Source organism: Leptinotarsa decemlineata, unplaced genomic scaffold, assembly GCF_025532065.1.
Source record: "Leptinotarsa decemlineata unplaced genomic scaffold, Ldec_3_MD MMD2_tig00001393_RagTag_RagTag, whole genome shotgun sequence".
Lineage (NCBI taxonomy): Eukaryota > Metazoa > Arthropoda > Insecta > Coleoptera > Chrysomelidae > Leptinotarsa > Leptinotarsa decemlineata.
Window position 1 is genome coordinate 6,293,192 of NW_027412562.1, and position 13,247 is coordinate 6,306,438.

The window sequence follows — 13,247 nt, forward strand, 5'->3', positions numbered from 1 at the left end:
GAACACCCTGTATATCGGCGGGTGCTACTAAAGTGGAAATGTGGAGCTTCGGTTGATTACCAGCACCGGACGTCTTGGTTGGAAGTAGTTGACATCGGAAAACCCTTAATCGGAAAAATTTTCATGCTAGAGGGCAAGAAGATTTATGGACTTGGCTCACTCCAAGGCGTGTATTCACCCTTCGAAGCTTGATACCATCAGTTGTTGGACGACAGTACGATGTCTAACAGACCTTCTCACAGGTCACTGTCATTTGAATCATCATATACAGAGACTCGGACTCTGTTGGAAGACATTGTATGTCGCCTCTGTTTGGAAAATGATGAAACAACAGAGCACATACTTTCTGCATGCCCCGCTGGGGACTGAATCAGATTTTAAAAGTTTGGCTTAGCCGTACTCTTACCATCTGACCTGAAAGATCACCATACAAACTAATAGGCTTTGTTAAGAAGCTGGGTTTATTTGGTCGAGTGTGAATAGGTGTGAGCCACAATAAATCCTTGCGAGTTGCAGTGGAGGGTCGAATAAACCCACTCAATTTTTACCTAACCTCACCCCGTGGACATCGGGAAAGTGTACACTTTGTATACTTTGGAAAGTTACTTTCAAAAACAGTTACGGATGTTTGAATTATCTAACTCATTAATATGGGTCTCATATCTTTGGTAATATTATAACAGGTCGTACTGAGTAACTTATAGATAAATCAACTTGGTGTTTTCATTCACCATACATTGAAATCAGTATAGATTTCATTATGGATTGATATTCTCATCTAGGAGGTGTCGGATTCAATCTCTTCCGTTATTTGAAATTGCTTCGTATTCCTCGTGAAATTATAATCGTACAAACATGGTTTTAAATAGGTGGTGAATGTAAATCATGTCAAATCAATAGTTATTAAACTGAAGTTGCAAATATGTCTTCAAAATATTTTTTTCGCATCTATTTGAATTTTCTGGAATACTGTTTTTTTTTTAATATGGCAAGCAAATTTTCTGTAGAGCACGAATAAAACGTTCATTGAAAATATTTGATAAAGATATCACCCAACCTATACTTATTTTGTTTTCATAAAGATATTGAAACCTGTGCAAACGACAGAAACACGTTATATATCATCACAGTGTGATTTGTTGAAATATTGCTTGACATTTCAATTTCGTAAATGTCATTTCAACATCAAAAATTCTTGTAAGCATAAATTAAATCAGCAAAATGGGTGAAGCAGCGGAAAATTTGAACTATGATTGCAACTACAATATGTTCCTTGCCAAAATCATGCTCTCCAATTTGGCTAGAAGCGAAGGTAATAAACTTTACATTGACGTTCATGAAACAAATTTGTTAAACATCTAACTATTTAGACAGACAAAAGGCGGTTAAGTGGATGAAGAAACTTGCCACTTGTAACAGAAGCATAGAGGAAATGAAACTGAGAAATGATTTCATGTATTATTTGGTGATAAATATACAGCAAGGCGAGTTACAACCTCCATTTACGGACAACCCACCTACTAGTCCATTACCTAACATAGCTCATCTTTTGGTAAGTAGGACTTATCCGCCTTGTAAGTACGTATCCGATATCACATCATTATTTTTGCTCTTCTATTTACAGTTAGAAAAAGTATTTTGGAACATATTTCGTATTTGTCCACAAAGTTGAAATTTTACACCGATAAGTTTGGGGCAAATCCCTGATTCAAAATCTTGGTGATTTAATTATGTAATGGTTGATTTATACACCAAATATTTTATCTTATACTTTTACTTTGAGAAAGTTTTCAGAATGTAAATCAATGAACGCGCCAAACACCACAATTTTACTTTATGCTGTCGTGTATGAACGCTCCTATTGTGACACCAAAGTTTGGTGGAAATGTCAAACTGAACAGAAGTATTTAACATTATTGAAATGATCTGGGCGAAAAACATTATCTGTCTTTTTAACTTTCTTTTTTCCTCTTGTTCGAGTTGGTCAAGATGCTGAACAATACGAAAAAAATATTAAATTATGGAGGTTTTTTATAAATATTTTGGAATTGTCGTGAATGCAAATGACTGCTAGAAGTACCTAGTGTTATCAATAGTAAATTTCAAACATTCTACGAATATTATTATCCTAGAACAGAAAAATGAACAAGGTTATTGAATGAATTAGTTCTTATTTTTGAAACGATGTGATTCTGTTATTCAGTAATGAAGATTGTAATTATATGAAAAAGTATTTTCTGTGAAAAAGGTGTTATAATATGGTTTTCCGTCAATCAGTTCTTGCCCCTTACGAAAATAGACAACCCTCAGGAGTCGAAACTCATTTGAGTTGGGGATTAACGTGTGATTTCAGTGAAAATTCGAAATCCTTCATTTGTACCCGAGCCAACCTTAACATAGAGGTTGATTGAACGAGTAGAATGAACCACTTACGGTAAAATATGACTTCCGATTATTTAATACTATTGTAAAAAAATCGTATATTCATTTACATAAATTTCCTAAAAATTACTTTTTCTACACCCGTACTCTAACAATACACTTATATGACCATAATCCGTTTCATAATAATATCCATTATGATACAGATTTTTCATAACGATACAGATTATCAACCAATAGAAACCCATAATTTTTCAATCAAGAATCCTGTTCCTTTGTTTGTCCTAGATTCTAACCTAAGTAACTAATTGCTTTATTTGTCAAAATCAGTTTTCATATTACCTACCTATATTATCAAAATGTCTGAAAACAGCGATATAGAAGGAATACCATCGACTCCAATATTTTTAAAAGATCAGATTAATTACAGTTGTTATATTCAATATAAATATAATTAGAATCTTTATAGTTTTCATATATCCATGATAATACCATCAAGTTTGTGTTTTTAAAAAAAAATATGAGTTAATTACTGTAAATGTGTTCAATACAAATATAATATTTATAGTTTTTCATTATTTATCGAGTTTAGAAAAAATAGCGTATGTAACTCTCATGTAATGGTTATTAATACACTCGCATATACCATACAAAACTCGCCTTCGGCTCGTTTCGTATCCCGGTTAATGCTCGTGTCTTAATAACCATCATTACATGATCGTTGCATAATATACTATTTCAAAACACCAATCATCCTATACTATATTTTCTATCTGTAATATAACGCTTTTCATTGCGTCAACTCAATATTTGACGCCATTAGATGGTACGGACGAGATCTCGGGCGACAGCCTCGTGCATTTTGAGTGACATAAGGCACCACTACACCGGGCAGCTACAGTGAAGAAATGGTAATCCAGAAGTCTGTGTGAACTAGACAAAATCGGTAGCCAGAAAGTCAGATTTTACTTGACTTTGCTGGGAGTTCAAACTGTTCACCAGCTGCAGAGATATTTCACTATTCTAAGAAAATTAACAAACAAATTTTAAACCAGACCAGAACCAGAAATCGGTTTCAACGTGCAACGAAGGGAGTCCTTAAACAAAACGGCAGGAGTTAAAATAAGCTTAGCGATGTTAACGGTAGGTAGGAAACGCAATCAACCACGATTAATCAAGCATGCGGGTATAAAAAGCTCTGTGCAATTCACCTCCTACTTGAGTCATATTCTTTAAACTCCTATAAATATACAAATTACGGGTGACGCTTCGGATTCCGCACTCGCGACCCCAAAGTTTCGAAAGCTATGACGATAGCTGACAAGCCTACCGGGCGAAAAGGATAGCCCAAGTGGCGATTACCACAAAGGACCAGAAATCGTGATAAGAGACGTGTGAAGAAAAGGTAGTTCAAATGGCAAATCCCACAAAGGGCCAGACACGCGGAGAGAAGATTGAAACAGATGATCCAAGTGGCGAGATACTATAAAGGATCGTAAAACGTAGAGATGCGTGAAGACCAAGTAGCCCAAATGGTGAATACCACAAAGAGTCGGAAATGAGGATAGCAGTTCCGAACACATGATCCAAGTGGCGAATACCCCGAAGGATTGGAAAACGTGAGAGAAGACGCGTGAGGAAAATGTAGTTCAAGTGGCGAATACCACAATGTAGTAGCCACGTAGGAGCCACGAGATGATCATAGTACACGGCTAGACACAGTCTCGACGCGAACTCGGATGGCGGCGGACAAGCACTGACTATAATTATTATTATGACCTACGTACGAATGTTTCCTACCATGTATGATTAACTCCCCTCTGGCGGCTCGCTAGGTCGGTCGGCACATACTCCAGTTGGCTTGGTTACCCTCGTTTCCTCCGAGTCAGTCGGCGGTTCTAGGTGTGGCTCGGTTGGCTTCGGGTCGTTCCTTTGCTGCTGGCGGACTAGACTGCCTATTTTCGCTAGGCTTGTTCTGGTTCTCTGCTCGGAATGTTCCAGTCAAAAAACAGTCAACCAACTGAATACTGAACATTTTGGCGCATTAGCCTTTTCAGTCCACAACTGACTCACTGATTTTGGACAATTCGAAACAGTACAAACTGAAAACCAGAACAAACCTGCTGTCTCGCGAAGACGAATTGCGCCCCACCACACACGTTCCCTACCTTCAGCTCTGACGAGGTGGTGTACGTCATCGCTATACTATCGCGGGTGCACATTAACGTAAATGTATTTACGGCTCAATCTATCTTTTCGAGTCAATAACCCAAAAGAATGAAGAATATGTGTCTGTTCGCGTCGCGATATTTGCGTTCTGTGGACCTGGCCTAGAAATGATACGAGTATGATTTCATTCCCTCTCCCCAGAAAATTTTTTTGGATCCACCTTTCTTTCAACCATTGGGAAACTATGTGATTTCTTATATGTGCGGTTATTCTGTATTAATTTCGTCAGTTTTGGATTATCTTAAAATATTTCCTTAAGGCTAAAATAAGATTTTGAACAACTCCCAAGTGATGAATAGGCAGGCTATAAAAACCGATGAAATTCCATAATTCACACTTACAATTGTGTAATAACAGTTACCAACTGTGAGTTTACAGTTGAACATGCCAATTCAGAGTATTAACTGCAAATTGGCAAATTCACAGTTATAATTGTAATTTATGAACAACAGAGTAAACTCCTCGCATGTAGAATTTGTACTAGGCCCAATAGATGTTGAAAATTCATTCGGTATATGATTTGTATTTGAACAAAATTTATCCTGTAACCCAACTGGAGAGCTAGATTCAACTATTTTCAAGAAAAGGTTTTATTAGTTATTACAGATTATGTTTTGTAATATTAATAATTATATACTTAACGACTTTGTAATGAATGTAACGTACCTTTATATATCCATCTTCAACGTGCAAATGAAAAACACACTACTTCTTGAAGCTTTTCATTTGTGCTCTGATTTGGACCAAACTACGTAATTTTTTTCAGACGCTTTGTACATATCCATGTTTCTATTTCAGCCAGGAGGCGTCGCAGAAGTAGAGGTGAATGAATTTGGTGAAACAACTACTCAACAAACGAGAAAGCCGATGTTGTACGAAAATTCACCTGATGGAGGTGCATTTTTGGCTGCTCAACCTGTACCGAGATGTGGGGCATTTTGTTATTTGGCCGTAGTTGCCAGAGAGCCAAAACATGATTGATTTTTTATATTTTACAATAATAGTGTTTTTATTTTTGTGCTTTCATATTACTATTTACTCATTACTTTCTCAAGTTGATTCTCTGAAAAGAAAATAAACTTTTACTTCACCCAAGTGATCTAAACCGGCACTGCTGAACCAATGTTTTGTTTCGAGATAATCAACCAATTTCTATGATAACTGCAAATTGGAAATTGTATAAAGTAAAAATGGAGGCAGATATTTTTCAATATAGTACAATAACAGCAAGGCCGTATATCCCAAATCTTATTTATTACTCCACATTTTCGTTTACTCACCAAAATACTGCATTTGTTCCAAATTCGTATTTATCAAAATGAAAACGCTCAATTTGAAAATGAATTATAAAATAGTGTACCATGATTAGTTCACGGAGTATTCTATTAAACGGTGTAATTGCGTTGCCACTTCTCAATATAATTTGTAAAAATTACCAACACCAACTCTTAACGTTTAATTACCGGGTAAATTGCAACCCTGAACTGAATCAGTGGTACCATTTACGGCGAATAATCGAGCATGATCAAATTTATAGAATTATAACTACAATCACTTTTTTGTAGTTTAGCGATAAAACATCTACACCTGCAGGTAGGGGGCTATGAAAACTGAGTTTGACCCTCCTCTTGAAGATGATCACTTGGTGATCGAAACACGTGTCGAGGTGTTGAAAATAACGGTTTGGTGTTGGTAAAAAGCTCCAGTAATATTCATTACTACACCAAAGATTCCAAACAGTGCATTACAACAGCATATTATATCAAGTGTGTTTCAATAGAACAGTCGACGTATCTAGAAAATAACATGTTCACCTTGATTCTTAAAGAATAAGTTCGTTACATTCAATGAACGCCCAACCATCAATCGAATCAACTCTTATGAACCATGACGATGACAATGGTGCCAGGTGTGGGGTTCGACTCACACTCGCTTTTGAGAACCAAAGGAAGAATACAGTTAAAACATTTTGACAAAATTGGTATAAAGGGAAAAATAACTTGAGGAAGCGATATACTTAATGGACAACACCTCCTTTTGAAACTTTGAAGATATTCTGTATAGACTACTAAATATCTCAAATATAGTCACATAGATAGATAGATATTTGACAAATATCCCCAGAAAACAATTGAATCGAAAGTTCAGAACAAAAGGGGAGGAAAATCAAATGGAACAGATCTGCCTCTAGGTGTTTGATCGCTCGTATGCAATACCGATTATGCCGTCTACGACTACATAATATTGCTGAGTTGGCACGTTAATGAGTACGCCAGTTACGTTTATACCAGAATCAAATTATATCAAATATCTTCAAGTTGATATAATTTGATTTTGGTATAGTTGTTATGCAGTTGAGTTGTTTTAGGTAGGCTTTTGTAGGTTGTAGGTAACGCGGTAGACATTCAACTCGGTAGATTTTATTGGTTGACATTAATGTCAATTAATGGTGGAAATATATAATTGGTATACTTGCAATTGATAGAATTATCTAGTGATATTATAGAGTGTCATAGGGGTAAATATATAACCGGTAGATTCATTAATAACGTGCCGCTTAGTTTTATTAAAATGTTTTTTTCATTATGGTGGAATTAAAGAAAAATATCTTGACTAAAATAATACATTTTTTTGATTAGGTACTATAGGTACTTAGTGATTTTTGTTTACTGAAGTGTAGAACATATACTTAAATATTTACCTAAAAAAATTAAAATCTTCTTGACTTATATTTGCGAAATCTTCTCGGCAGGTTTGCGGTTTGCCGCCGAAACCGAAACCAGTTTTTTGGCGAAACTCGTCCGAAACCGAACTTTCGATTGGACACTAGATATTTGTCTCGAATTTGGGGTGCCTCCAAGCGGTGTTGGCGGCTTCACCTGCTGACAGGCGACGTTTGGTGTTTTGCATCTTAGTCTTAACGGATACCAATAGATGGCGATGTTAAAGCTGATTTTGCGCGTCGTGAAGGTCGGGTGACTTTTTTGAACATTTTGTGATTAGTCGCTCGATTTACCGCCCCCTTGGACGTGCCGCCCGCAGTACATACCCGCTTATGGCAGGCCTGAAAAGGAGTATAAACTTAGGACGGTGTATTAATAATGCAGTGATTATTTCAGAAAAGAGTGCGAATGGGCTTCATCAAATCATCCATAGAAAAGGGGATAAACTCGTGAAAGGTTATTTATTGTCAATTCTTCAATATCTGTATCCAAACTAACCGAATTAATTATCGATATTGAACTAATTACATACCCAACTCGTCGATTGAAAAATATGAATTTTGTCGTGAAGATCTCATAATTTTAGGTCTCTTCGCTCAGTGAACAAAAACATACAGGGTCTGTCAGTTGATATGGCACCGTTCCGAGAGGGACAACCCTTAAACAGGGGTTTTGTTTAGAATCAAACAACGGTAATGATGAGTAAGCATTTGTATCCCTTGGGACGATGTTATCTATAGGACACACAGACAAATGTTCCTACGGACGTCCATAGCAAACACCAGCTTCGACATCGCACGCCAAACGAATAATTATCTTGTCTTTCTACATAGCTTTCAATTCACCAGATTCTACTTGTCTTATCAGTGGTGCTATTCTAACCCAGTGTCAAAGAACAAGCGTGACCATAAGCACGAACTTCTCCACATGTGATGACGCAAACCCAACCTCTTATTCGTTCATGATAAACAAAAGTAAAGTAGTTAACCTTTCCTTTACTTTTATTGTGACACGCTAATCTAAGGGAGAAAAGTATCTCAAGATGAAAATAAAAATGAATTTCGGAGATTTTTAATAATTTATCATCATCATGGTTTTACAAAAATAATTAATTAAGTTTAAATACGGTAAAAAATGTAGAATTTATTCACAAAGTACATGTGATGTCATTGTCTTTATTATATAAAGTGATGAATTCACAACACTCAGCAGAAGCAGTATGAAAATACTTTATTCAGATGAAATTTATTCACTCTCAAATAAAAACTCTTCAAATAAATTAACTAAATTTTCGATTCCATTCAAATAATTTCTATCTATATCACAGTTTTCAGCAGGAAAAACATGCGCAAAATCTATCATCTTGGCCGTAGCCCAACATTCAGATTTTCTATCACTGCACAACTCGTCCAAAAGAAATGTATAGTCTTGTTTTTTATTCTGAACGTCTTTATCGTAATTGTTTTGAAAAGAATGAGTTCTTTTCAAACTGTGAATTGACTTATGCCAAGTGTTGTTACTGTCAAGACTAGGAACTTCTAAATTAATAAGTTTGTTAGGCGATCTTGGCGGTTGCAAAATTGGCCCCTCTTTCGTGAGTTGGCCGCTGAATCCGGTTTGTACTTTTTCGGAACTGTTCAGTTGGGCCATGCTCATAGGGCGGTATAGACTGCTTTTTCTTGACAATTTCAACGAAGATGCCACCTTGACGTGTTTAGTTTTTTCTCGAAGTCGCCGGGCATCGTAAACCAGCAGTATCGAGGAGGAATAAAGTCTTAGCCTCCTTTGATTTCTGGCCCAGTATTGGATTTGCCACAAAGCAGCCAAGAACTGCACGATCAAGCTCCTACATACTTTGCCACCATCAGCATTTAAGAAGGTTCGAATTGCTGTGAAACAAAATTACACTGATGAATAATGAGACCTAAAAAATATTCGAATTTATTGTATTTGAAATAAACAGAAAAGGATTAAACTGAATTGGGAAAAAGCAACGAATACACATTCTGGATCAAAGTGTTCGAGTTGTTTCTTTCATTGAATTAATTTGGACAATGGGTATCAATGTATACGGAATAAACAATAAATAAATATTTATAACGCTCTTATGGTAGCAGTGTTTGTGTTGGTTACATTCTAGTCCCGGTTCTACCTTTCAGAACACTATTTGTTATTATTCGTCGATTCTGAAAATTTTACTCATCTTTGCTATTATCTATTATCAAATCTATGGAAATAATACCTTCGTAAGATAACAGCATAAGAATGGAAGTGTCTGAATTTCATTAGTTCGGACTTCCATGGTCTAATATGATATAAAATGATTTGAAATCTTAAAAAAAAACAATGAAAAAGAAAATTAAAAATGATAGCTGAAAATAACAAATATATTAAGCAAAAAACCCTGAAGATAAATTAGAACAAAATAAAAATTAACCAAAAAATTTAAATTTGACCGATTAAAATGAAATAAAAATTGAAAATCAAAGATTTCAAGCGAAGTTACTTCTGTAATAAGTTGGATATTTTTCATTGAATTTTAGATACCAAAACACATGTGTTCTCGTATAAAAATGGAACCTTTATCAGCTTTCAGAAATAACCTTAAGGTCAACAGAGCCAAGCCATTTAAAGGGAAAGTCGTTGAAATTAACTGCTTGTTGCTAAGAAATTCGATATTTGAAACATTCAACCTCATCATACATTTCATTATCACGACGTTAAGGGTCGAAAATATATTATTCGGTCTGTGTACCCACCCCATTTAGAATAACAGTCAGAAAGTTCAAACGTTTGACATGATAAAATTAAGGCATCCGAGATAGTCTACATACCTCTTCAAGACAGCGAAAATATCAAAATAACCCTTGCACTGACATCTATATATCAGTAGTAGGCTCAGGACATTAGAAATACCGGAAAACAGTCAGTAATTCTTGCGGACTTATTCGCTGGACATGTAGAGGACGTTAAGAGTACCAGTCTTAGAAACAATTTCAGACCTTTGGATTGGTGGGAATTTTTACGAGATTATTTGAATTACATCCCTTGACAGAGATAAGTTTCGAAATTCTTGAGGGAGCTTTCAGTCAGTTGAAATATTGAGATATTTCAAGTCATCGTTTGGAGAAGTGATATTGGTATTTGGGAGTTTGTCGCGTTTTATTTGGCTAGCTGACTTGAGGTAAAAGTCAGGAGCGTACGAACTCAGAAGTAGGTCGGTTGGACTTCCTACAGAGTTGTGAAAATATCGAGAGAATTCGCGAAGTATTGGGTTTTGATTATTATTCGCGAAGTGATTGGGTTTTGATTATTATTCGCGGTCTGATTCAGTTTAGCTGATCTAGAAAACATTTTCGAGTTCCTGGTAACAGTTTGGGACAGTTTTTGGAGAAGAGTGGCTGAAGACTTCAGGAGAGTCCATCTACGTTAATTTGGTGAGCGAATTTAAAAACAATTTTGATAAATATTGTATATGTTATTGCATGCGTATGTGTTTTATATTTTCGAATTGGCACGTAGGGTTTTAGTGAAAATTTACCATGTAGCAACGAATCGGGTTCCCTTTTTCATCTTATTAGGTTATTATAGGTTATAGCATTTTCCTGTGTTATACAGGGAGAATCGGTTAAGTGGGTCTCTTAATAGTTTCTCAGAGTTGTATTTCATTTTGTTTATATAGCAGACCTAGTAGAATTCAGGCAAGGCATACCTATGTCCTGAGTGATGTTATTTCAATTTTTTAGAGGTACAATCCTGTCATTTTGTTTTAGTGGTTCATTCATATTTTTCACATGGTTATAATTATATATTTCTTTTTCTTTCATATAGTTTAAATAACGTTCAGTAAAACATATATAAAAGAATAGTTTCAATATTATTTTGTGTAGGTTAAACCTCAGTATCAATTTTTGTTCATTTTATTTTATCAATTGTTAATCCGATTATTCCGCCGACTTTATTCATTAATAAAGTTGGTTTGTAAACTCTGCTAATATTATTTCATTTCCTCAATATAATTGGTGGCATAACCAAACCATTGCTCTACGAAGATAGAAAGGTAAAAAATACAACTGTTGACCAAGTCGCTCACTAATTCTCAATCCGTGTGATCAGGACGGATTTCAAACTTTTTCTGATCTGGTGGCAGCAACTCTCGTGCTACCAAACTAAATTAAAAAAATAAATACCTTCGGCTGAACGATCCTATATGTATATGTATTTTTCTAGTGCGAATATAACTGAGATAATTATTATATATCTTTAGTAGTATATAGAGATCGCCAATTCAGACCCGACGGTCATTCATTACACTTCAATACATTTCGATTATTAGTATCCACATTAGTTTTCATGCGATGACTGGATTATTCTTCTGAGAGATGACTATTTATAGGTCATTCGAGTGCTTTCCCCTATCCCCTTCCCTCTCTCCGTTTCCCCGTTTAGCGGAAGTTGACCGTTTAGCGGGAGTTGGCTGTTTTCAGCTTATTATGTATTCAGCTTATTTTGTATCTATACGCTAGCTTGGCTGATTGCGTCGTTGGACATGTATGCAGCTTCTTTGAATTTCCTCCTAAACCAGTGTTCCCTGTGGATGATCTAAGCTTGAGACCATTTGATGTTATGTTGATAGATCCAAACATGCTCTACTATTCCCGATTTGCTGGTTTCTCCTCGCTGTGTGTGTTTTTTGTGCTCGGTAATACGGACTTTCAGTGGCCTCTTAGTTTCACCGATATAGGATTTGCCGCACTCACAGGGTATCCGGTAAATGCAATTTTCGGAATTGCAGTCCGCATTTGGTGGTCTAGATTTCGTGAGGGTGCTACGGATGGTTTTTCCGGATCTGAATTAGGTTCTGATGTTGAACTTGGACCCAATTTTCTTATCCTTTCCGACAATCCTCCGATGTAGGGAAGTGCAAGCACTGATTGTGACGGCTTCTCTTCCTTGAGAGGCCCCTGCTGTCTTTTAGCCAAAGTCTGTTCTACCATCACTTTGGAGTAACCATTCCATTGAGGATTTTTTTTGATGATGCCAAGTTTCTTCTCAAGCCCTTCGTATTACAGAGCCCGAAAGCACTTAGTGTCGGACCTGTTCACCTTTACGTCTAAGAATGGCAATTCGTTTTGGACTCCCTTCTCTATTGTGAAAGTGATGGAAGGTCTTACGCTGTTGATTTGATTTGTATTTTTTAATATAATGAGAATTTTAGTACCTTACTGCAGTTTGAGATATCAAGCTAATTATTTTATGCATGATGGAATAATTCATAATGAACATTTAACAAAAAAATACTGAGGCAACATTCTCATGTTGTACCAGACATTGAAAAACTTATAAATCGAAAACTATAAAAAACTGCACAAATACAGAGGGGGGATTATGACAGGTACTTCTTGAGATTTTATGTAAACATTTTTTTTGACGTCTCCATTTGGGACACTCTGTATACAGATTATATACACTAAAATCTCTATTCAAGATAGATGAATGTTTTTTTAGATAATAAGAACCCAATATGAATTAACTATTCTTCATAAGAAATAAAAGTGACTCTCCTCATTGTTAAATGTATTTTTTTAGAGAATTTATCCATATGAAGGTGGATTGACTTTGCAACGTTATAAGACAGACGAAACTGGGAATGGTTATAATGTTCCCCAGGTGGATCGAGGAGTTATCAACAGCATCTACACAAAACACGAGTTTTATTCCGAAATAATTATGGAAATAACTACTGTTAATCGTTTAATCGAGAAAATAAATAAAAGAAAAATTAGGAATTTTGTATAGGAAAATTAATGTAACAAGTGAATGAAGGTATACAGCAAACCATCTCGTGAAGAAGGTGTCGAATATTTATATCTAAAATCGGGCCTCTGAAAAAACGATTTTTCAAAAGTTCAA

The 13,247-nt window shown here is 35.7% G+C and overlaps 2 protein-coding genes across 2 annotated transcripts in view; one reads left to right on the top strand and one right to left on the bottom strand.

Annotated features, from left to right (window-relative positions):
* The first annotated feature begins 1,133 nt into the window (after nt 1–1,133).
* Nucleotides 1,134–5,730, top strand: LOC111506171 (uncharacterized). The gene is made up of 3 exons (XM_023161174.2): nt 1,134–1,312; nt 1,371–1,552; nt 5,410–5,730. Exons 1-3 carry the CDS (start codon nt 1,222–1,224, stop codon nt 5,590–5,592), a joined length of 456 nt encoding a protein of 151 aa, XP_023016942.1. The 5' UTR covers nt 1,134–1,221; the 3' UTR covers nt 5,593–5,730.
* Nucleotides 5,409–13,247, bottom strand: part of Ipk2 (Inositol phosphate kinase 2) — a 64,600-nt gene continuing 56,761 nt past the window's right edge. The window contains exon 5 of the mRNA XM_023161172.2: nt 5,409–9,223. Coding sequence (XP_023016940.2) covers nt 8,580–9,223 — 644 coding nt within the window. The 3' untranslated portion in view covers nt 5,409–8,579. The remainder of the gene's footprint in view (nt 9,224–13,247) is intronic.